The following is a 25,703-nucleotide window of genomic DNA, read 5'->3' on the forward strand; positions in this document are numbered from 1 at the left end:
TGTGGGGTGGGGTTACTGGGTTATGGGGATAGGGTGGAGCTGTTAACCTTGGGTAGGGTGCTCTTTCCAAGAGCCAGTGCAGACTCGATGGGCCGAATGGCCTCCTTCGGCACTGTAAATTCTATGATTCTATAACCCCCATCCCCCCCTCCACCCCTTGCCAGGGCATGCCAGCTTTGCCCCCGGGGCTTACCTTGAAGCCTGGCTCACATTGCAGCACATTTACTTCAGGGACTGAAGTAAATGCAATTGATGAGAAATCCATATCATCTGTTTGCGGGGGCATCTACCACTTGGTTTCTTAGTGAGGTGCGTCTGACCACAGGTCACCTATTGGCCTACATGGACTGTGTACCTACTGGGGACACTAGGTTATAAGATACATTTTGTAACTTGTGTTATACTTATGAATCTGCAAATGTATAGTTGTGGGCGAAGGAGTGGTATGATAAACAGTTCATGCTTTCTTGTTTAATAAATGCTTTATTCTTTTGTTAAACGTTTACCAGCTGACTCTGTGACTCTGTTCAGTAGCCACTCTTCACATTCCTGAACAGAAAGTAAAAGTTAGGATCGATCAGGTCTCGTTCCACTTTACGATCTGACTATTCCAGCTGTAACAGCAGCTGGGATCAAAAGAGGGCAGCTGTGGCTTCTCCTCATCATTTCCCACAGGAGTTCCTCGTTTATTCCCAATATATGGAAATTCCCACTCACCTGCGTGAGTGTAGCTCCAACAATAGCCTCGAAGCCCGATATCATTCAGGACAAAGCAGCCTGCATGAGTGACACCTCACCCACCATGGTGGGTGGTGTGGTGGTATTGTTGCTGGATTAGTGATCCGGATACCCAGCGTAATACTCTGGGGACCCGGGTTCGAATCCCACTACGGCAGATGGTGAAATTTCAATTCAATAAAAATATGGAATTAAAGTCAAATGTTGACCATGATGCCATTGTCGACTGTTGAAAAACCCATCAGGTTCATTGATGCCCTTTAGGGAAGGAAATCTGCCGTCCTTATCTGGTCTGGCCGACATAAGGCGCCAGACCCATTTAGAGTGGCTGACTCTTAAATACCCTCTGAAATGGCCATGCAAACCACTCGGTTAAGGGGCAGTTAGAGATGGGCAGTAAATGCTGACTCAGCCAGTGACAAAGCAGCACGGTAGCATTGTGGATAGCGCAATTGCTTCACAGCTCCAGGGTCCCAGGTTCGATTCCGGCTTGGGTCACTGTTTGTGCGGAGTCTGCACATCCTCCCCGTCTGTGCGTGGGTTTCCTCCGGGTGCTCCGGTTTCCCCCCACAGTCCAAAGATGTGCAGGTTAGGTGGATTGGCCATGATAAATTGCCCTTCGTGTCCAAAATTGCCCTTAATGTTGGGATCACTGGGTCATGGGGATAGGGTGGAGGTTATAGATTTCATAGAATTTACAGTGCAGAAGGAGGCCATTCGACCCATCGAGTCTGCACCGGCTCTTGGAAAGAGCACCCTATCCGAGGTCCACACCTCTACCCTATCCCCATAACCCAGTAACCCCACCCAACACTAAGGGCAATTTTGGACACTAAGGGCAATTTATCATGGCCAATCCACCTAACCTGCACATCTTTGGACTGTGGGAGGAAACCGGAGCACCCGGAGGAAACCCACGCACACACGGGGAGGATGTGCAGACTCCGCACAGACAGTGACCCAAGCCGGAATCGAACCTGGGACCCTGGAGCTGTGAAGCAATTGTGCTATCCACAAGGCTACCGTGCTGCTCTTTGTCACTGGCTGAGTCAGGGTGTTGACCTTGGCTAGGGTGCTCTTTCCAAGAACCGGTGCAGACTCGATGGGCCGAATGGCCTCCTTCTGCACTGTAAATTCTATGATAATCCACATTCCATGAATGATGAAAACAAACAACAACCCTCCAGTGCAGTTCTGAGGGAATGCCACACTGTTCGAGGTACCATCTATCATATGGGATATTAAACTTAGGACCCATTTGTCCAGAGACCCCCTACAGCGCGCAAGGAGGCCATTCGCCCCATCGAGTCTGCACCGATCCTTCGACAGGTGGTCACTCACCCACCCTTTCCCCGTAACTCCGCGCATTGATCACGGCCAATCCACCAACCTGCATATCTTTGGACACTAAGAAGGGCAGCACGGTGGCATAGTGGTTAGCACTGCTGCCTCATGACGCCGAGGTCCCAGGTTCGAATCCCTACCCTGGGTCACTGTCCGTGTGGAGTTTTCACATTCTCCCTGTGTCTGTGTGGGTTTCACCCCCGCAACCCAAAGATGTGCAGAGTAGGTGGATTGGCCGCGCTAAATTGCCCCTTAATTGGAAAAAATAATTGGGTACTCTAAATTTATTTAAAAATAACAACAACAAAAAAAATCTTTGGATACTAAGGGTCAATTTATCATGGCCAATCCACCTAACCTGCGCATCTTTGAAATCTAAGGGGCAATGTTAAGAATGGCCAACACCTCGCCTGCATATCTTTGGACTGAGGGAGGAAACTGGAGCACCCGGAGGAAACCCACGCAGACACAGGGAGAACGCGCAGATTCCACACAGACAGTAACCCAAGGTCGGAATCGAACCCGGGTCCGCGGCGCTGCGAGGCAGCAGTGCTGACCACTGTGCCACCGTACTCTCAGGTAAATGCAAAATATCCCTTGGCCTCCTGGGAAACCTTTACCTCTCAACCAACAAACAGATTTCCTGGTCATTATCACATTGTTTCGTGCAGATGAGGCTCTGAGTCTCCCAACTGGGCACAGGGACTAACTGCACTTCCAAAATTACGTCAGTGCCAGCAAAACACTTTGGGACACTCCGGGTCATGGCAAGTGCCCCATCAATGCAAGTCCTTCTTTTAGACTTGTCAGCATGCATAAGGCTTCACAGCTCCAGGGCCCCGGCTTCGATTCCCCGCTGGGTCACTGTCTGTGCGGAGTCTGCACGTTCTCCCCGTGCCTGCGTGGGTTTCCTCCGGGTGCTCCGGTTTCCTCCCACAAGTCCCGAAAGACGTGCTTGTTAGATGAATTGGACATTCTGAATTCTCCCTCCGTGTACTCGAACAGGCGCCGGAATGTGGCGACGAGGGGATTTGCACAGTCACTTCACTGCAGTGTCAATGTAAGCCTACTTGTGACAATAATAAAGATTATTTTATTAAAAAAGTAATCTGATCGATCTGATATACTTGTTGCTTCCGAGCTGCCTCCTCTGATTTAACTTGCGTGGGAAAGGGACAGAGAAATCCACCTCCTCCATTGACGGTTCCTCGTCCCAACACTGAGTACAAGGCGCAACATTCGTAACGGGAGCGATGCCCTTGATAGGCCAACACCCCGTTCAGGCGAATGAACAGAAGGGTGTAGAGGCAAACAATTTAGCGATGGCATCAGAATGGCTGCCCAGCTGCATCAGGCACAGCCGCAAGGCAATGAGCTCGTTAGAGTCCCAGTTGTTGAAAGGTGCCTATTGGATTGCTGGGAGAAAGGTGGGACGTTTGTGCGTAGCAATCCAAATAGAAGCTTTGATGAATAAGGTTCCACAGCTTGCAAAAACATAAATATCCGATTACATTTTGTAATGCTGTTAAGGCGCTAAAAACCGTTGTGTGAACAAATGATAAAATACACGTTATCAACTTTAACTGACATCATGACCCCAGCTAACCATGTTCAGCGAATCGGAAGAATTATCGTCATCTCCGCAATTTCAGACATTATTCAGCCGAAGGATTCAGAGCCGCTGTGGCGTTCCCTTGTCGGTGTTTTTTTCTTCTGGAACGCGCAGGTTCGTGAAAGAACTGCGAAGCAGCGTTCATCTTTCTCGCCAATAGTGTGCCAAGCAATCGTCTCAAATGAACTGTCAGTGTTCGTGGCATCGATATGACAATTATAGAAGCAGAATAAGGCCATTCGGCCCATCAAGTCTGCTCCGCCATTCCGTCATGGCCGATACGTTTCTCATCCCCGTAACCCGGCATTGAGAGCCAACAGCGGGTGAGGGTGGCATGGTGACCAAGGGCCATGCTGCCCTGGGGAAGGAGGACTGGAGGTGAAGTGACTTTGAACGGATGGGTGGACGCCAAACGGAGCCGGCGTTCGGGGATCACAGGCGGCTGGAGGCCAATCGGCCCATCGTAGGCGTGCTGGCTCCTCAGATTGAGTCACGCCAACCCGTGCTGGAGGCTGGTCACTCGCCATCAGCAGAAAAAAAAATACTTGAGTTGCTGTTCTCACCTCTTCCTGTACTCAATGAAGAACACACAGTTGCTTATGATTGTTTCCTGACCCAAGATAGTTTTGAGATAGTCTATCTGGTCTAAAGTGGGTTCACATTGTTACTTGTGATGTAGGGAGATTGGAATGGTGGCATCCCCTCAGAAAGGGAATGCTTATTGGCTGATTCAGTATTTGCCAGCGATGGTGATGGGTGGCATTTGGTGAATGTGTCTGCGTTTATTGGAGGGGACCCAGGAATGAAGCAATAGTCTCCCATCTGCTGCAGAAGCAGTGGCTTTTCTCCTCTCTGGTAGAGGATTACGTTCGGGCTTTCGTTCTGCAGGTTTGCGAGGGATCGAGCTTCCTCTTTGGTTGTAGGTTTCTGGGGCCCCGCTTGGAGCTTTGGCAGGTATGGAGGTGGGGGGCCAGGAGTGGGCGCGTCCCACCTCAAAGGCTCAGAGGCTACACCCCGTGGCTGCTGAGCGGAAAGGCTTTGACCGTCTCCGCGGTTGGGAATGGCGCACGGCGGCGGACCAGTCGTCGTATTTGTCATTCCGTCTGAGCCCGGCGGCATCGAACTGGAAACGCCCGCGTCTTTGGTGTGGACGTAGCCATCTGGTGAGATGGTTGGGTCAGGGTTGGTTAGTGGGGGGCACAGAACGTAACTTGAAATGGAAGTGGGCGGTTGTCCTGACATCGATTGCCTTAAGCAAGTCCCCGAAGTGTCACCAGCGCCAACGTGACGCAAGGTTGCACTGGGTGAGCCGGACATGGGCTGTGGAGGACTCAGGACGTACGTGGACGTGGGGCAAGGCAACATTTGCTCGCCGTTTGCCTGACCCAAAACCTGCGGAAATTCAAAGCTGGTCTCTGGAAGCTTCACATATCCGGGAGCATGTTGGTCACATTTGAAGTAACTCTCATTTGTGTTAAATCCATTCTTTAACTCCGGAGGGGACTGTGACAGATCTTGATAATTGAACAGATAGGGGCCATTGTAGTCAGCTGGCTCGCTCAGTGTTGCTGGATGGTTGGGTAACTCTTCCTCAGAAGGTGATGCTGTTTCAATCACACGATATAATTGCTCTTGGCCAACGTGACCTCCAGTCTGCGGGGGCGAAGAAATGCCTCGTTCCTTCTCTTTCTGGGTGCCATCTGCTCCTTCCCTGGTGTAGCAACAAACACAAGACAATGGGTCAATGTTCTAAACATACCATCGCCATCAATTTCTATCCATTCGTCACAAACACATGGGCAACAGCCAGTTCCTCAGCCACACAAATTTAGGCCTCTTGCATATCGCAGTCATGTTTCTGACAGCAGAAGGGCGGCACGGTGGCGCAGTGGTTAGCACTGCTGCCTCATGGCGCTGAGGACCCAGATTCGAATCCCGGCCCTGGGTCACTGTCCGTGTGGAGTTTGCACATTCTCCCCGTGTCTGCGTGGGTTTGACCCCCACAACCCAAAGATGTGCAGGTTAGGTGGATTGGCCACGCTAAATTGGTCCCTTCATTGGGAAAAAAAAATAATTGGATACTCTAAATTTAAAAAAAAATGTTTCTGACATCACAATGGTGACCTCATTTCAGAAGCACCTCATTGGCTGTCAAGGGGTTGGAGCAAGTCGGTGGTTGTGAAAAACACTAAAGAAATGCAAGTTTTCCTTTCCTCTTTGGAATTCCCTCCCCAAGCCTCTCTCTGCCTTTCTCATTCCTCCTTTGCGACACCCCCTGGAAGCCTACCTCCTTGACGGAGCATCATATATCCTAATCCCTCCGCATGTGGCTTGGCATCATATGTTGTCTGATTCTTTACTCACAAAGCACTTTGGGATGTTTTGCTATGTTAAATGTACTCGATACATATATTGTTAATTTCATTCATGGGAGGTGGGTGCCATTGACTAGGCCAGAACTTATTGCCCAACCTTAATTGCCCTTAATTGAGAAGGAGGTGGTGAGCCACCTTCTTGAACCGCTGAAGTCCACGTGGAGTAAGAACACCCACAGTTCTATTGCGGGGGTGGGGGGGGGGGGGGGCGTAGGGGGAGGGGGGGGGGGTAGGGAGGGGGGGCGGGGAGGGAGGTTGGTGTTCCAGGATTTCTACCCAGCAACAGTAAAGAAAAAGCGATAGATTTCCAAGTCAGGATGGGGAGTGGAGGGAGACCCTGCAAGTGGTATTGTTCCCCCATGCATCCTGCTGACCTTGCCCTTCTCGGTGGTAGAGGGCACAGGTATGGAAGGTGCTGTTGAAGGAGCCCTGGCGAGTTGCTGCGGTGCATCTTGTCGATGGTACACACGGCTGCCCACTGTGCGCCGGTGGTGAAGGGAGTGAATTTTTAAGGTGGGGGATGGGGTGCCAGTCAAGCGGGGCTGCTTTGTCCTGGGTGATGTCGAACGTCTTGAGTGTTGTTGGAGCTGCACTCATCCCGGCAAGTGGGGAGTATTCCATCGCACTCCTGACTTGTGCCTGGCAGATTTGTGCAGGCTTTGGGGGAGTCAGGAGGTGAGTTACTCGCTGCAGGATTCCCAGCCTCTGACCTGCTCCTGCAGCTACACTAATTATGTGGCTGGTCCACTTCAGTTTCTGATCGACGGTAACCCCCAGGATGTTGATAGTGGGGGATTTGCCGATGATAATGTTCAGGGGAGATTATTGCAGGTGACCATTGACTGGTTCCTTTGTGGCGCTAAGTTACTTGCCACTTATCAGCCCAAACTGTTGTTGCAATGTTGTGTCGCTGCACATATCTGCCATGTGAAACCTCCCTTTAAGAAAGATGGGGGTGAGATTCTAATTTGAAGGCTGAGATGGTATCTGTCCAATCTTCAGCCTTATGGTTTTCTTCAACTTAATACAACCATTGGTGAATTGTAAAGGGCCTCAATGGGAGAACGTGCTCAGGGTGAGACAGAGGGTTAGTGTTCAGGTTCAGGTTAGGGTTAGGTATAACACAGCCAATCCACAGAGCAGAGACTACGGTCGCAATTTACTGGCCTCGCCGCATCACCAAATCGGGCAAGATGAGGCCAGTAAATTGGTCGCGAGGCTTCTTGTGATATTTGCGACGCTTGCGACGTCTCATGAGATTCAATCTGCTCTAAGGAAAACAACCCCAGTCTATCCAGCCTCTCTTCATAGCTGAAACCCTCCAGCTCAGGGCAACATCCTGGTGAATCTCCTCTGCACCCTCTCCAGTGTAATCACATCCTTCCCATAGTGAGGCGACCAGAACTGCACAGTACCCTAGCAGTGGCCTAACGAGTGTTTTACACAGCTCCACCATAACCTCCCTGCTCTTATACTCTATGCCTCGGCTAACAAAGGCAAGTATGTCATACGCCTTCTCAGGATGCCTTCAATCCCCTGGCTTGTTGGAAATGGAAGCTCTCGGAGGCGAAGAAACATTAAAAGGAGCAACAAGTCAAACTCCATCTTGCTCTCCTGCTTCTCAGTGAGGCGATTAGCAAGAAACAATAGCAGGACCCTGGGGGAAGGCAATGGACTTACTTCGGAATGGGCTGGGGAGACGGATTCAATGATTCATCAGCCACAACTTGACAGATGCTGCCTTCTTCCAGAGTTTCAATTTCCACCGGGGCCCAATATCCCATCAGCCCTTTCTAGAAGGAGAAAGGAATAGATCAGTGTCAACAAGGAGCCCTGACTGAATAAAGCCAGCCCTGCCAATATGCCGTACGGTACGTGCGGTGTCTGCCACCGTGATGACATGACGTGGTGTTCAGGAGTCATCGTGTTTACTGAACAAGTTGGACCAATTGAAAGCAAGAGGCTCCCACTTTGCTGATCAAGTCAATTAATATAATTTGGAACTTTGCAATTGGTCTTAGCAACATTGCTGCTGACATTGGACAAGGGATATTATCAATTGTTTTGATTCATTCCTTCATCAGATGTGGACACCATTGGCAGGGTCAGCTGCCCATTCCTAACCTCCCTTGAGGAGGTAGTGGTGGTGACGTCTGTTCTTGGGCAGCTGCTGGTTTCGAGAGAATTCTCCCTCTTTCTTTTCCCACACCCACGCACAAATGCAGACTTTCACCTGATCCCACCGCGAGGTTTTTCCTGGAACAGGTCGCTACGGTAGCACAGTGGTTAGCACTGTTGCTTCACAGCGCCAGGGTCCCAGGTTCGATCCCCGGCTTGGGTCACTGCCTGTGTGGAGCCTGCACATTCTCCCCGTGTCTGCGTGGGTTTCCTCCGGGTGCTCCGGTTTCCTCCCACAAGTCCCGGAAAACGTGCTCGTCAGGTGAATTGGACATTCTGAATTCTCCCTCAGTGTACCCGAACAGGCGCCGGAGTGTGGCGACTAGGGGCTTAGTCTGTCGCCAGAGGCTTACAGCTTGAGGGGCGCCACTCAAGCCTGGCTGACAAGGGGTGTCTGCCCCTCCTCCCACCTGCCATTGGCGCGTTTGAAAGGATTGACAACTTGACAATCAACCTGTTTAGACGCGAAGAGTCAATCTCATTGCTGTGGGTCTGGAGTCACAGGTAGGCCAGACTGGGTAAGGACGGCAGATTTCCTTCCCTAAAGGGGTTGATGGCAATGGTCACGACTGGAATTTTAATTCATTATTTGTTAAAAATTGAGTTCAAATTCTACCATCTGCCATGTGGGGAGAGGCAGGGTTAGCACCAGGGCACACAGAGAATTACCCAGTGATAACACCATTGCACCACCTCCTCCTCCATTCTGCTGACGGTATAAAGCCAGGAGATGTATTGGATAAATTATTTAGGGCCTGAAAGGATTTGAAATTCATGAAACATTATTCCCAGGTTAAATTCTATGACCCTGGTGGACGTGTGTGCATACTGGCGTCCATGATCTATTGTCTTTACATTATAAAACCTGCGGGGGGCGCACCAGAGCAACAAAACAAAGAAGCAATTACCTGAGTCTCTTTGAGGAAAAGCTTGCTCTTTGCTGGGTCTGGGATACTGTCCAACCAGGATCTCTTTACCCTTTAAAGAAAAGAACAGCAACAAAATTATTGAAGGTGGAAGACTGGGGGGGGTGTCAGAAGTTCTAGCAATACAGCGAATTACATTGAACACACAGCACAGAAACAGACCACGTGGCCCGACATTTATAGGCCATCGGTTATGCCCCACACGAGTCTCCTTTCACCCAATTTCACCTTACCTCACTCCTTCTATGCCTTGCTGCCGCACACAGTTATCTAGCTTTCGCTATAATCCAACTAAAACATCTGGTGATAGGCAACCTGCGGCCCGGGGTTACGTGCTTTGACAGTTGCCCACGAGACAGCTTGTTGCCCGTTCCCCACGTGCAGGGTCGCCACATTCTGCTGGTTTCCACCCACCTCGTTTTTTTTCCCACCGATATGACTGAAGTGAAATGACATGAGGAGCGTGCTGATTGCTCCCAACAATCACAGCATTGACTGTGAGAGCCGTGCGCCCAAAGTGTAAATATTTCTTTAATTTTTGCCATTTGAAGTTGATGACAGTTCCATTAATATATAAACGATTCAGAATTTTCCATGAGTTGTTACGAAATATGCGGCGTGTATGAAATGTATTTAATCTTATTCATGGGGTCAGGGTTAGCGAACGAGCCCCGATTTCAATCTTGCGGCCCCCTGAGATGAAGGAGGGTCACTCATGCGGCCCACTCACCAGCCTGGGCTGCCCATCACTGGTCTAGGCCGTTCAGTCCCACTCCTCAGCATTCCACCGCGTCACCAGAGCCTGGTTAATGGGGTTTATCCTCTTCTTTATTCTTTCATGGCATGTGGCCGTCGCTGGTCAGGCCAGCAATTTGTTGCCCCCCCGCCCACTGAATTGCCCTTGAACCGAGGGGCTCGCTGGGCCATTTCAGAGGGAAGTTCAGAGTCAACCACTTTGCTGTGGGTCTGGAGTCACATGTAGGCCAGACCGGGTAAGGACGGCAGATTTCCTTCCCTTTTAAAAAAAAAAATTATTTTTATGAGGGAGAATTTCATTTATAACAGACAGGGTATATAATTTTGTCATGGAAAAGGGATGTTATAAAGTGTAGTACCACAGGGAAACCCACAAAATCCATGTGGGGCAGATAGTTAATTGTTTCTCCCTGAGATAGAGGCTATATACAGGGACAGGGGACCTCTGTTTACGAGCCCCCCCCCCTGTCTTCGTTGTCACTTGGTACGAAAATGTGCCAGAGGGGGGCGTACTCGGCATTAGCCAGACGCTGTTTGGTCTCGCCATTGTGGCTGCGTCCACCATTTGTCCATTCCAGTTCCCCTTTCCTGCTCACCCTGTGGTTCCCTCGGCTTTCCTCCTCCCAACACGTCCCTCCCCTCCCCCTGCCTACCCACTTCCCCCATCTCTCCTCCCCTCCCTCTCTTTCTTCAGTTGTCTGATTTGTATCTCCCCTCCACCTTTGCCTATTGGTTGCTGGTCACGAACAGGTCTTGGAAGAACATAAGAACTAGGAGCGGGAGTAGGCCATCTGGCCCCTCGAGCCTGCTCCGCCATTCAATGAGATCATGGCTGATCTTTTGTGGACTCAGCTCCACTTTCCGGCCCGAACACCATAACCCTTAATCCCTTTATTCTTCAAAAAACTATCTATCTTTATCTTAAAAACATTTAATGAAGGAGCCTCTACTGCTTCACTGGGCAAGGAATTGCATAGATTCACAACCCTTTGGGTGAAGAAGTTCCTCTTAAACTCAGTCCTAAATCTACTTCCCCTTATTTTGAGGCTATGCCCCCTAGTTCTGCTTTCACCCGCCAGTGGAAACAACCTGCCTGCATCTATCCTATCTATTCCCTTCATAATCTTATATGTTTCTATAAGATTCCCCCTCATCCTTCTAAATTCCAACGAGTACAGTCCCAGTCTACTCAACCTCTCCTCGTAATCCAACCCCTTCAGCTCTGGGATTAACCTAGTGAATCTCCTCTGCACACCCTCCAGTGCCAGTACGTCCTTTCTCAAGTAAGGAGACCAAAACTGAACACAATACTCCAGGTGTGGCCTCACCAACACCTTATACAATTGCAGCAGAACCTCCCTAGTCTTAAACTCCATCCCTCTAGCAATGAAGGACAAAATTCCATTTGCCTTCTTAATCACCTGTTGCACCTGAAAACCAACTTTTTGCGACTCATGCACTAGCACACCCAGGTCTCTCTGCACAGCAGCATGTTTTAATATTTTATCATTGAAATAATAATCCCTTTTGCTGTTATTCCTACCAAAATGGATAACCTCACATTTGTCAACATTGTATTCCATCTGCCAGACCCTAGCCCATTCACTTAGCCTATTCAAATCCCTCTGCAGACTTCCAGTATCCTCTGCACTTTTTGCTTTACCACTTATCTTAGTGTCGTCTGCAAACTTGGACACATTGCCCTTGGTCCCCAACTCCAAATCATCGATGTAAATTGTGAACAATTGTGGGCCCAACACTGATCCCTGAGGGACACCACTAGCTACTGATTGCCAACCAGAGAAACACCCATTAATCCCCACTCTTTGCTTTCTATTAATTACCCAATCCTCTATCCATGCTACTACTTTCCCCTTAATGCCATGCATCTTTATCTTATGCAACAACCTTTTGTGTGGCACCTTGTCAAAGGCTTTCTGGAAATCCAGATATACCACATCCATTGGCTCCCCGTTATCTACCGCACTGTTAATGTCCTCAAATAATTCCACTAAATTAGTTAGGCACGACCTGCCCTTTATGAACCCATGCTGCGTCTGTCCAATGGGACAATTTCCATCCAGATGCCTCGCTATTTCTTCCTTGATGATAGATTCCAGCATCTTCCCTACTACCGAAGTTAAGCTCACTGGCCTATAATTACCCGCTTTCTGCCTACCTCCTTTTTTAAACAGTGGTGTCACGTTTGCTAATTTCCAATCCGCCGGGACAACCCCAGAGTCTAGTGAATTTTGGTAAATTATCACTAGTGCATTTGCAATTTCCCTAGCCATCTCTTTCAGCACTCTGGGATGCATTCCATCAGGTTCAGGAGACTTGTCTACCTTTAGCCCCATTAGCTTGCCCATCACTACTTCCTTGGTGATAACAATCCTCTCAAGGTCCTCACCTGTCATAGCCTCATTTCCATCAGTCACTGGCATGTTATTTGTGTCTTCCACTGTGAAGACCGACCCAAAAAACCTGTTCAGTTCCTCAGCCATTTCCTCATCTCCCATTATTAAATCTCCCTTCTCATCCTCTAAAGGACCAATATTTACCTTAGCCACTCTTTTTTTGTTTTATGTATTTGTAGAAACTTTTACTATCTGTTTTTATATTCTGAGAAAGTTTACTCTCATAATCTATCTTACTCTTCTTTATAGCTTTTTTAGTAGCTTTCTGTTGCCCCCTATAGATTTCCCAGTCCTCTAGCCTCCTACAAATCTTTGCTACTTTGTATGTTTTTTCCTTCAATTTTGTTGGTATAAACCTTTGCTGAGCACTGTGAAAAATCACTTGGAAGGTTCTCCACTGTTCCTCAACTGTTTCACCATGAAGTCTTTGCTCCCAGTCTACCTTAACTAGTTCTTCTCTCATCCCATTGTAATCTCCTTTGTTTAAGCACAAAACACTAGTGCTTGATTTTACCTTCTCACCCTCCATCTGTATTTTAAATTCCACCATATTGTGATCGCTCCTTCCGAGAGGATCCCTAACTATGAGATCCTGAATCAATCCTGTCTCATTACACAGGACCAGATCTAGGACCGCTTGTTCCCTCGTAGGTTCCATTACATACTGTTCTAGGAAACTATCGCGGATACATTCTATAAACTCCTCCTCAAGGCTGCCTTGACCGACCTGGTTCAACCAATCAACATGTAGATTAAAGTCCCCCATGATAACTGCTGTACCATTTCTACATGCATCTGTTATTTCTTTGTTTATTGCCTGCCCCGCCATAATGTTACTATTTGATGGCCTATAGATTACTCCTATCAGTGACTTTTTCGCCTTACTATTCCTGATTTCCACCCAAATGGATTCAACCTTATCCTCCATAGCACCGATGTCATTCCTTACTGTTGCCCGGATGTCATCCTTAAATAACAGAGCTACACCACCTCCCTTACCATCCACTCTGTCCTTCCGAAAAGTTTGATGTTTAACTCCCAGTCGTGACCATCCTTTAACCATGTTTCAGTAATGGCCACTAAATCATAGTCATTCACGATGATTTGCGCCATCAACTCATTTACCTTATTCCGAATACTACGAGCATTCAGGTAAAGTACACTTATGTTGGCTTTTTTACCTCTGTTCTTAATCTTAACACCTCGATCAGTAACCTTTCCTAAGTTATATTTCCTCTTAACCTTTCTCCTAATTTTCCTTGTCGTCGAACCCATATCTTCCTGTAACAACCTGCCGCGTCGCTTACCATTAATGTTTTCACTTCCCGTTTTATTTCTTTTAGTATTCCTGGTCCTATTCACTGAGCTCCCCTCAGTCACTGTACCTTGTACTGTCGCCCTTTTTGATTTTTGACTATGGCTTCTCTGCCTTACACTTTCCCCCTTACTGCCTTTTATTTCTGTCCCTGTTTTACTACCTTCCAACGTCCTGCATCGGTTCCCATCCCCCTGCCACATTAGTTTTAACTCTCCCCAACAGCTCTAGCAAACACCCCCCCCCTACGACATCGGTTCCAGTCCTGCCCAGGTGCAGACCGTCCGGTTTGTACTGGTCCCACCTCCCCCAAAACCGGTTCCAATGTCCCAGGAATTTGAATCCCTCCCTCTTGCACCATCTCTCGAGCCACGTATTCATCCTCTCTATCCTGACATTCCTACTCTGACTAGCTCGTGGCACTGGTAGCAATCCTGAGATTACTACCTTTGAGGTCCTACTTTTTAGTTTAACTCCTAGCTCCCTAAATTCAGCTTGTAGGACCTCGTCCCGTTTTTTACCTATATCGTTGGTGCCTATGTGCACCACGACAGCTGGCTGTTCACCCTCCCCCCCCCAGAATGTCCTGCAGCCGCTCCGAGACATCCTTGACCCTTGCACGAGGGAGGCAACATACCATCCTGGAGTCTCGATTGCGTCCGCAGAACCGCCTGTCTATTCCCCTTACAATTGAGTCCCCTATCACTATAGCCCTGCCATTCTTCTTCCTGCCCAGCTGCGCAGCAGAGCCAGCCACGGTGCCATGAACCTGGCTGCTGCTGCCTTCCCCTGGTGAGCCATCTCCCTCAACAGTATCCAAAGCGGTATATCTGTTTTGCAGGGAGATGACCGCAGAGGACACCTGCACTGCCTTCCTACTCTTGCTCTGTCTTTTGGTCACCCATTTACTATCTCCCTCAGTACCTTTCACCTGCGGTGTGACCAACTCGCTAAACGTGCTATCCACGACGTCCTCAGCATCGCGGATGCTCCAAAGTGAGTCCATCCGCAGCTCCAGAGCCGTCAAGCGGTCTAACAGGAGCTGCAACTGGACACACATCTTGCACGTGAAGGAGCCAGGGACAGTGGACATGTCCCTGAGCTCCCACATCGCACACGAGGAGCATGACACTGGTCTGAGATCTCCTGCCATGTCTTAAACCTTTGGTTAACTTCAACAACTACAATTTCAACAAAAAAACAACAAAGAAAAAATAAATAAATATACCAATGAAAAGAAACAGAAAAACAGAAACACTACTTACCAGTCACTTACCAGGGATAAAAAGCACTTCCTCCCCACCCAGCTTCGAATTCCCACCTAGATTCAAATTGCCAAACTCACTCTTAGCTGTGTCTCACTCCTGGCTCTGACTTCTCTGGCTCACTGGGAGAACTCACTGGGAGTGAGTTTACAAGTTGCTCTTTTTAAACTGTCCTGAATTGACTCCCCTCCCCCACCTGCTTTTAGATCAAGGTAGATTTAAGTGACTGGCACTTAACTGCCAACCAGTTATGTGAGTGGGTGGGGCAGCCCTTGTTAACCCACACTGCACAATACTCGCTTAATTTAAATTAATTTAAACTCCTGAAATTTGAAAGGAGCTGCCTTACTGATTCAATTTAATTCAATTCAATTCCCACCTCGATTCAAATTGCCAAACTCACTCTTTGCTGTCTCACTCTGGCTGTCTTCTCTCTGGCTCACTGGGAGAACTCACTGGGAGTGGGTTTACAAGTGGCTCTTTTTAAACTGAAAGGCTGGTGAATAGCCACCATGTGTTGTGGAAGCCTTCCTCTGAACCTCGGATGGTTTATTTTAGAAACTCTGCTCGATCGGACAGCCAGTTTGCAGCCTTGGATGGCGCCGCCGATCGCCAGCCGAGCAGGAGTTTCCGGGAGGCAATCAGGGAGGACAAGACTAGTGCATCCGCCCCCTCTCCTCATGAAGAGCTCTGGCTGTTCGTATACCCCGAAGACCGCCACTGGTGGGCACGGCACCACCCTCCCCCCCCACCACCTTGGACATGGCCTCAAAGAAGGTCGTCCAGTGCCTGACGAGTCTGGGGCAAGACTAGAACATGTGGGTGAGGTTGGCCGGGCCTCCCTGGCGCCGTTCACACTTGTCCTCTGCCTCTGGAGGAACCCGCACATCCGTGTTCTGGTTAAGAGCGCCCTGTGCACTACCTTTAGCTGTCTTTGGCTCAGCTCTGTGCATGTGGAGGTGGAGTTCACCCCGTGCAGTGCTTCAATCCAGAGTCCTCCCCCTACCTCCATGCCCATTTACTCCTACCATTTCTCCCTTGTTTTGTCAAGGGGTGAACATTCCTCCTCTAGTCGTTGTCCGCACATATCAACGCAGTTACCGTCCCCTGGTGGTCAGAGGTCTATCTAGTGGGTGTCTGTGTATCCGGGGGAACGACATTGTCTCTATTCAGAGGAAGTTTCTGATATGTCTCTATCTTAACTCGTTCCCTTTTGGGAGTTGAAGCTTGTCCACGCGATCCCCCATGTCGTGTTGGGTGTTCTGATGCACAAATGATCCAACATGGCTGCAGATGGTACAACTCTGTTTTATTGTCTAATCAATGGTAACAACTAATTACTGACTTGGGTACGTGCTTCACCAGCTAACCTGTGGACCCAGCCCTATCACTATCTTAGTGAGGCACTCAGCACATGGTGTATGTCTGAGTGGCACGCTGTGAGCTCTGTGCTCTGAGCTATCTCCTGGTAGAATGAGCGGGAACTGTGGTGTTCCCTGTTTTATAGTGCGTGTGCTCTCACTGGTGATTGGCTGCGATGTTGTGTGTGTGCTGGTTGGTCCTACTGCATGTCCATCAGTGTGTGTGTGTTTGCACCATGATATGCTGATCTGGATATCATGACTCCCCAGGGTCGCTATTCTGCCGTCTACGAATAGGTCCCCGACCGTCAGTGTCCCTTTGCCCTGTCTCCACTTTTTGAAGGAGGTGTCCATCGTCGCGGGGATGAATTTGTGGTTTTTGCAGCTGGGGGCCATGACCGGACAACACGGACAATTAACTATAGCGAAGTGGTGCTGCAGTTAGCTCCACGTTCTCAGACTGGTGACTACCACTGGGCTTTTTGAGTATCTGGCTGGGGAGGGGGGGATGGGAGTGCGGCCATGACCAGTGCTCGAAGGGATGCCCCCGTACAGGAACTCTCCTCCATCTTAACTGATTCAGCCCCCGGCTCCTTGACCCATCCCCGTATAGTTTGAGATTACTATTGCGGAGAATTCCGCCCCCTACCACCCGGGAAGCACCGATTTCCCCACCACAAAGAAATCGATCCTGATATAGACCTTGTGGGCCTGGGTGAAGGAGGAGAACTCCTTCTCCCTTGGGTGTGTGGATCTTTATGGGTCTACCGCCCCCATCAGCTTCAGTAAGGCGCTCAATTCTCACGCCATGGCTGATTGTTTCCCCCATTTGGGGCTGGGTCTGTCCGTCTGTGGGTCCTAGGCGCAGTTGAAGACCCTCCAATGATGAGTTGGTGGGAGTCCATGTTGGGGATTTCTGCCATGGTCATTTTCATGAAATCTGTGGCGTCCCAGTTGGGGGCAAACACATTTACAAGCACCACTGCTGCCCCTTCCAGGACGCCGCTAACCATGATTTACCGCCCCCCTCCCCCGGGTCTGTGACCGTCTTTGTCGCTGTGAATGTCGTCCTTTAACTGAGGAGTATGGCCACCCCTCCCCTAGCCCTCGTCCCATAGCTCGCTTGGTAGATCTGTCTTATCGAGCTCTTTCTTACCCTCAGTCAGTCCTTCTCCCTTAGAGGAAGATTCCGTCGGCCCTCCCTGGGCTGTTGAGCCCCCTGACGTTCCAGGTGACTATTCTGATGAGGGGTTTCTGACCCCACCCCCTGCCGACTCCTACAGGGTAAGCCATACTCACCAGGTGGATGTGCCCCAGGACTCTGAGGTTTCCCTTAGTTTGGGGGCCATCCAAAATGATATCCCATTGGCGTTCGGGGGCCAGAAAAACACGCCCTTGGAAAACGTTCGCATCTTCCAAGTGTTTACAAGGCGTTGCCTTATTGTCAAGAATTTTGCAATGTTTCACTCGAAAGATTTTGTGCGCCTGAGAACTTCAGATGGATTCTAAGTGAGAGCTCGCAAATCTATGTCTAGGAGGAAGGGGACGCTGACTGGAATCTAAGTGAGGAGCTTGGACGGCTTATCTAGGACACCGTGGAGTGAATTAGGTACTGGCGTTTCTTTACACCCTCTCAATGGGATGTGGGCACGGCTGGTATTTATTGTCCATCCCTAGTTCTCCTCCAGAAGGCACTGGTGAGCTGCCTTCTTGAACCACTGCAGTCCCTGTGGTGCAGGTACACCCACCATGCTGTTAGGGAGGGATTTTGATCCCGGGAACAATAAAGGAATGACGATATAGTTCCAAGCCGGGATAGTGCATGACTCGGAGGTGGTGTTCCCTTGCCCTTGTCCTCCGAGACACGTTTTCATAGAATTTACAGTGCAGAAGGAGGCCATTTGGCCCATCGTGTCTGCACCGGCTCTTGGAAAGAGCACCCTACCCAAGGTCAACACCTCCACCCTATCCCCATAACCCAGTAACCCCACCCAACACTAAGGGCAATTTTGCACACTAAGGGCAATTTATCATGGCCAATCCACCTAACCCGCACATCTTTGGACTGTGGGAGGTAACCGGAGCCCCCGGAGGAAACCCACGCACACACGGGGAGGATGTGCAGACTCCGCACAGACAGTGACCCAAGCCGGAATCGAACCTGGGACCCTGGGGCTGTGAAGCAATTGTGCTAACCACAATGCTACCATGCTGCCCGCGCGTTTTAATCAAGGCATTCAAATATTTTATGCGTTAAATGCCAGAGATGTGCCAATGAGTTCCATTGGGAAATCCCACAGAGGGAGGAATTGAAATGTAAGGGACAATATACTTTACCTTTTCATCAGGCCGAAGCAGGGGTAACTCAAGATGAATAAAAACATCAGAATAAAAACTGCTGCAAGAATGAGCGGCTTATTATCTAAATAAAACAAAAACAAAGAAAGACATTGAACAAAACGTTCATCAAACTGTTCTCTAATTACTTTCCTGAGAGGCTGTACTATGATATCGCCCTCATGACATCCATTGGTCAATGACACGATCATTTAACTCTTTCAGCAATGTTTTAGGAGATGTATTTAATTGCCGAGGTTAAAATTATCAGGTTGATGCATTATCAATTACGGCGAGACGAGAGTAGAGAGTAATCGAGGCTTTATTAAGCAGAGATGTGTAGCCTCCTGCAGCTGCTGCTGAAGTGGCTGCAGCTCGGTGAGCACACACATTTATACTCCGCCTACTGGGCGGAGCCAGCAGGCAGGGATCTACCCCCGTACCTGTAGTACAGGAGCCTTACCGTATTACATCACATGTATGTGATATATACAACAGTGGCGACTACCACACAGGTTTAGGTGTGAACCTATTCTGAAATTTCGTGACTTAGCCTGCTCTCACTTTTGATTGGTAGAGCGCTTCTGGTCGAAGATTCAGGGAAGAAGAAGGCAGACTCCATCTTTGTTTTCAGTTCTGCTTATACCCAGGAGGAGGCAGGGATACAGGCTTGGATTGTATCTATCAGCTCTCTGCCTGGCGATTTAAATTCTTTCCAGCCAGTCTGTGAAAGTTTAATCCCCTCGTCGCCACCTTCTGGCGCCTGTTCGGGTACATGGAGGGAGAATTCAGAATGTCCAAATTATCTAACAGCATCGCCTTTTGGGACTTGTGGGAGGAAACCGGAGCACCCGGAGGAAACCCACGCAGACACGGGGAGAACGTGCAGACTCCACACAGACAGTGACCCAAGCCGGAAATCGAACCTGGGACCCTGGAGTTGTGAAGCAAAAGTGCTAACCACTGTGCTAAACAAGACTGCTTTCTGAAACCCAATACATTTCCGGTTTTCTGGATGGCTACTTCAGACTTCACACCTTCTCTCAGCACAAAGTCACAGCTAATCCCACTCAGCTCAACATTTTCCCTTAAGTATTTTTGACCCCGCATCTTCGATTCCATTGTCTTCAGCTTAACCTTTTCAAAAATATAATAACCTTTCATATTTTCCCTATAACCTTCCCTTTTTGTTCAAACATAATTTAATAACCTTCCCTCATTTAGAACAAAGAACAAAGAAAATTACAGCACAGGAACAGGCCCTTCACCCTCCCTGCCTGCGCCGATCCAGATCCTTTATCTAAACGTGTCTTCTATTTTCCAAGGATCTACTTCCCTCTGTTCCCCACCCGTTCATATATCTGTCTAGATGCATCTTAAAAGATGCTATCGTGCCCGCCTCTACCATCTCCGCTGGCAAGGCGTTCCAGGCACCCACCACCCTCTACGTAAAAAACTTTCCACGGACATCTCCCTTAAACTTTCCCCCTCTCACCTTGAAATTGTGACCCCTTGTAATTGACACCCCCACTCTTGGAAAAAGCTTGTTGCTATCCACCCTGTCCATACCTCTCATAATCTTGTAGACCTCAATCAGGTCCCCCTTCAACCTCCGTCTTTCCAACGAAAACACACCTAATCTACTCAACCTTTCTTCGTAGCTAGCACCCTCCGTACCAGGCAACATCCTGGTGAACCTCCTCTGCACCCTCTCTAAAGCATCCACATCCTTCTGGTAATGTGGTGACCAGAACTGCACGCAGTATTCCAAATGTGGCCTAACCAAAGTCCTATACAACTGCAACATGACCTGCCGACTCTTGTACTCAATACCCCATTCGATGAAGGCAAGCATGCTGTATGCCTTCTTGACCACTCTATCGACCTGCGTTGCCACCTTCAGGGTACAATGGACCTGAACTCCCAGATCTCTCTGTACATCAATTTTCCCCAGGACTCTTCCATTCACCGTATAGTCCGCTCTTGAATTAGATCTTTCAAAATGCATCATCTCGCATTTGCCTGGATTGAACTCCATCTGCCATTTCTCTGCCCAACTCTCCAATCTATCTATATTTTGCTGTATTCTCTGACAGTCCTCGCTATCTGCAACTCCACCAATCTTAGTATCATCTGCAAACTTGCTAATCAGACCACCTATACCTTCGTCCAGATCATTTACATATATCACAAACAACAGTGGTCCGAGCATGGATCCCTGTGGAACACCACTAGTCACCTTTCTCCATTTTGAGACACTCCCTTCCACCACTACGCTCTGTCTCCTGTTGCCCACCTGTTCTTTATCCATCTAGCTAGTACACCCTGAACCCCATACGACTTCACCTTTTCCATCAACCTGCCATGGGAAACGTTATCAAACACCTTACTGAAGTCCATGTATATGACATCTACAGCCCTTCCTTCATCAATTAACTTTGTCACTTCCTCAAAGAATTCTATTAGGTTTGTAAGACATGACCTTCCCTGCACAAAACCATGCTGCCTATCACTGATAAGTCTATTTTCTTCCAAATGTGAATAGATCCTATCCCTCAGTATCTTCTCCAACAGTTTGCCTACCACTGACGTCAAGCGCACAGGTCTGTAATTCCCTAGATTATCCCTGCTACCCTTCTTAAACATTCGCAATTCTCCAGTCCTCCGGGACCTCACCCGTGCTCAAGGATGCTGCAAAGATATCTGTTAAGGCCCCAGCTATTTCATCCCTCGCTTCCCTCAGTAACCTGGGATAGATCCCATCCGGACCTGGGGACTTGTCCACCTTAATGCCTTTTAGAATACCCCAAACTTCCCCCTTCCTTATGCCGACTTGACCTAGAGTATTTAAACATCCATCCCTAGCCTCAACATCCGTCATATCCCTCTCCTTGGTGAATATCGATGTAAAGTACTCATTAAGAATCTCACCCATTTCCTCTGACTCCACGCATAAATTCCCTCTTTTGTCTTTGAGTGGGCCAATCCTTTCTCTAGTTACCCTTTTGCTACTTATATATGAATAAAAGGCTTTGGGATTTTCCTTAACCCTGGTAGCCAAAGATATTTCATGACCCCTTTTAGCCCTCTTTATTGCGCATTTGAGATTTGTCCTACTTTCCTGATATCCCTCCAAAGCTTCATCAGTTTTAAGTCGCCTAGATCTTATGTATGCTTCCTTTTTCATCTTAGCTAGTCTCACAATTCCACCCGTCATCCATGGTTCCCTAATCTTGCCATTTCTATCCTTCATTTTCACAGGGGCATGTCTGTCCTGCACTCTAATCAACCTTTCCTTAAAAGACTCCCACATTTCAAATGTGGATTTACCCTTAAACAGCTGCTCCCAATCCACATTTCCGAGCTCCTGACAAATTTTGTTATACTTGGCCTTTCCCCAATTTAGCACTCTTCCTTTAGGACCACTCTCGTCTTTGTCCATGAGTATTCTAAAACTTACGGAATTGTGATCGCTATTCCCAAAATAATCACCGACTGATACTTCAACCACCTGGCCGGGATCATTCCCCAATACCACGTCCAGTATGGCCCCTTCCCGAGTTGGACTATTTACATACTGCTCTAAAAAACTGTCCTGGATGCTCCTTACAAATTCTGCTCCATCTACGCTTCCAACACTACATGAGTCCCATTCAATGTTAGGGAAGTTAAAATCTCCCATCACGACCTTTACTTCTGAAGCCTTTGCAAGCTACAAAATCCTTACTCCCCTTTGAAATTTAACATCTCTATCTCCTAATGCAAATTTCTAAACTCTATTTATTTGCTTATAAATCGACTTGACCATTACAAATGCATGAATTTTAAAAAATATATAAATTTAGAGTACCCAATTAATTTTTTCCAATTAAGGGACAATTTATCGTGGCCAATCCACCTAGCCTGCACATCTTTGGGTTGTGGGGGCGAAACCCATGCAAACACGGGGAGAATGTGCAAACTCCACACGGACAGTGACTCAGAGCCGGGATCGAACCTGGGACCTCGGCGCCGTGAGGCCACAGTGCTAACCACTGCGCCACCGTGCTGCCCTTCAAATGCATGAATTTAGCACCTCTACTCTTTTGCAACCCTCAATTCTCCCAGTGAAGCTGTCTACATTGACCTTTCCCAGCTTAATTAAATCATTTGCACACACATAGACCTCTTTGTACAATAAGACAATATCCGCCCAAAATATTTAAAGAAATATCCATGTTCACACTACACACCAGGTTCGGTTTCCAATAGGGCCTCCTCGCTCCAGGCACTCCATGGTCCACAGTAGGAATCAAAACTAGATCCACATTTTACCTTTCTTCTTACTCTTATATTGTATCTACTGGAAGGCTCCAGTGAATGCTTTGAGATTTGGTAGAATTTGGTGTTTTGGGGAATCGGCTTCACGTTGGCATTCTGGCACAAAGAATACTAGGGTTAAAATATGTCACAATGTTCTCTTGGTTTGAAAAGCTGTTTCAATTATTCACCACCTTTAAAGAGTAATAATAGATCTAACACAGCTATGGGTAATCCTTCAATTTAATATTACATTTGGAATCCCATGGGCCTAATTATTGGAGCTGTACCCCAATCATTCAGTCGATTCCGAGGTTATCAGTTTCCCCACCTTCTAGGACGTTCTAATACGATTTTGACACACTCCCAGGAAAATACAAACACCACACACATGCTCGCACATACTCACACATGCTCACACACACATGCTTGCACATGCTCATACATGCTTGCACACACAAGCACATACATGCTTGCAAAAATTCACACACGCTCATGCACACTCACATACTCACGCATGCTCACACACATGCATGCGCACACTAACACACGCTCACACATGCTTGCACACACACATTCACAAATGATCGCACACAAACACATGCTTGCACACACACACTTGCACAGGCTCAGTCACGCTCACACATGCTTGCACACACATGCTCTCACATGCTTGTATACGGTCACACATGCTCATATGCACTCACGTGCTGTCACACACACAAGCTCACACACACTTGCACACACATGCTCGCCTATGCTCACACACGCTCACACATGCACTCATACACACGCGCCCACATGCTCACACACATTCACACACAAGCGCCCACACACGCTTGCACCCAGACACTCGCATGCGTTCACACACATTCAGAAACAGATAGTGCAAGGTAGATACACACAGCAAAGACTGTCCTGAAAACCTGTCCCTGTCACTGATGTAAGATCGAAACTGACCTCCCAAGAATCTTCAACCTTCTTGAAATAAACTTCATATTCTGAATTGTACTGAGCTTCCTCTGCCAGCCATTTCAGTTGATAATTCTTATCAGGCAACCGTTCCACAGTCATGTTGAAAGGGGCCTTTGGCTTTACTAATAAGAAAAGACAAAAATTGCAAGCAGTTCACTTCAGTTCTGATTCATAACATAGGAGATAGGAGCAGGAACAGGCCCTTCAGCCCCTCTAGCCTGCCCCACCATTCAACTGGATCATGGCTGATCTAATTCAGCAATCTAATATTTAATTTGATCTAATATTTAATTTAATGGTACAATTGTGATAAATATTAGCGTGATGTTCTAAGCACGGTGGAAAGTTGTCATCTCCATACTCGCCCTATCACCTGAGGCTCCTTTGGGTTTTAAATCTATTTCACAACATGAAAATTAAATATGGCAAGCAGGTGGCCAGTGGTGAGCCTGACCAGGACTGAAGGACCTCAGGGTGTGGGAATGCTGATTTCCCACCCCACCCCACCCCACCCTCCAGCTACCCCCGCCACACCCTGCCGTAGGTCGCTGACCAAGCGGACGGAGGCTGCACTGGGGAAGTGGTGTCAGCTGCTGCCAATGCACTCACTGGAGGCCCGGGATCAGCGAGGAGCCAGGTGAGTGAGTGAGGGTGGGGTAGGGTGGATTCCGGAGGGTGCAGGTGGGGGTGGGGGTGGGAGGGGGAATCGGAGGCCAGGGTAGGTAGGTAAGTGGCTTTTCACCCTTTCCCTTCTTCCGGACAACAAGGTCCTCGATCAAGTGCTGAGTGCATGCGCCCCCCCCCCCCCCCCCCCTCCGCCACCCCCTCCACCCAGCGGGAGCCCACAAACAAACATGCCAGGGATTGCTTTCCGGGTTTCTTGCATGGGGCCTACCCCACTTGTTGCTGACCGAATTCCAGGATGAAGCCTTTAAGTGAGCATTAATTGCCCGGTGAAGGGCATCAATCGGTGACGGTGCAAGAAGACCTCCCTCAGGCCTTCCCACCATGGGTGTAATCAGGGCAGAGGAAGGAAGACAGAGGGATCCGAACGCGGTATCCCTCACACCCGATTAAACTCGCCTCCGGGGAGGGCACTCAATTCCGTCCTTCCTATGTAGGCCTCGGCAATTAGTGTTGGCGAGCTATTTAAAGGTGGGGGCCATCAAAGCCAATGTTTGCCCTATCCTTAGCCAAAGTCAACAGTGCAGGGCGGCGAGAATTGGAGTTTAATTTCCTACATCTCGAGTCGGAATGCCGAGGGTAACCATGGTTCCGAGGTTCACTTGCAACCCGCACGCTCAAAATGGGTCCTCAACAGGACTCAAACTCCTGATTATTGCTGTTCTTGGCTGAGGTGACACATATTTCTCCATAGGGGCAGACGCAAAGTGGGAGAGCGCCCATCAAAAGAGACAACATTAATATAGTTGGCCTTCTCTGAGATTTCTCTGTCCGGTCCTTTGAAGCTCCAAGCACACTGGCCCACCTACAGTCATGTCCATTGTTCCTTAGGTCTGGGCACCATGCTTGCCTCATGGTCAGAAGGATTTGGCCACAGAGGGTTCTGGAGAATTGAGCACAAATTCAATCCACCCAACCTGCTCATCCTTGGACTGTGGGAGGAAACCGGAGCACCCGGAGGAAACCCACGCACACACACACACAAACACGGGGAGAACATGCACAGACAGTGACCCAAGCCGGGAATCGAGCCTGGGAATCTGGAACTCTGAAGCAACAGTACTAACCACTGTGCTACTGTGCCGTCAATGTGGTTGACTCTTACCTACCCCCTCAAGGGG

The 25,703-nt window shown here is 48.7% G+C and overlaps 1 protein-coding gene across 3 annotated transcripts in view; it reads right to left on the reverse strand.

The window, feature by feature from the left end:
• Nucleotides 1-1,750: 1,750 nt before the first annotated feature.
• Nucleotides 1,751-25,703, reverse strand: part of csf2rb (colony stimulating factor 2 receptor subunit beta) — a 55,845-nt gene continuing 31,892 nt past the window's right edge. For all 3 annotated transcript variants that reach the window (XM_072492161.1, XM_072492162.1, XM_072492159.1), the window contains exons 9-14: nt 23,884-24,020; nt 22,857-23,040; nt 18,625-18,709; nt 9,156-9,225; nt 7,750-7,862; nt 1,751-5,405 (exon numbers count right to left, since the gene is read on the reverse strand). In XM_072492161.1, the coding sequence (XP_072348262.1) occupies nt 4,340-5,405; nt 7,750-7,862; nt 9,156-9,225; nt 18,625-18,709; nt 22,857-23,040; nt 23,884-24,020 (1,655 nt within the window). In that variant the 3' untranslated portion in view covers nt 1,751-4,339. The remainder of the gene's footprint in view (nt 5,406-7,749; nt 7,863-9,155; nt 9,226-18,624; nt 18,710-22,856; nt 23,041-23,883; nt 24,021-25,703) is intronic.

Source organism: Scyliorhinus torazame, chromosome 29 (genome assembly GCF_047496885.1).
Source record: "Scyliorhinus torazame isolate Kashiwa2021f chromosome 29, sScyTor2.1, whole genome shotgun sequence".
NCBI lineage: Eukaryota > Metazoa > Chordata > Chondrichthyes > Carcharhiniformes > Scyliorhinidae > Scyliorhinus > Scyliorhinus torazame.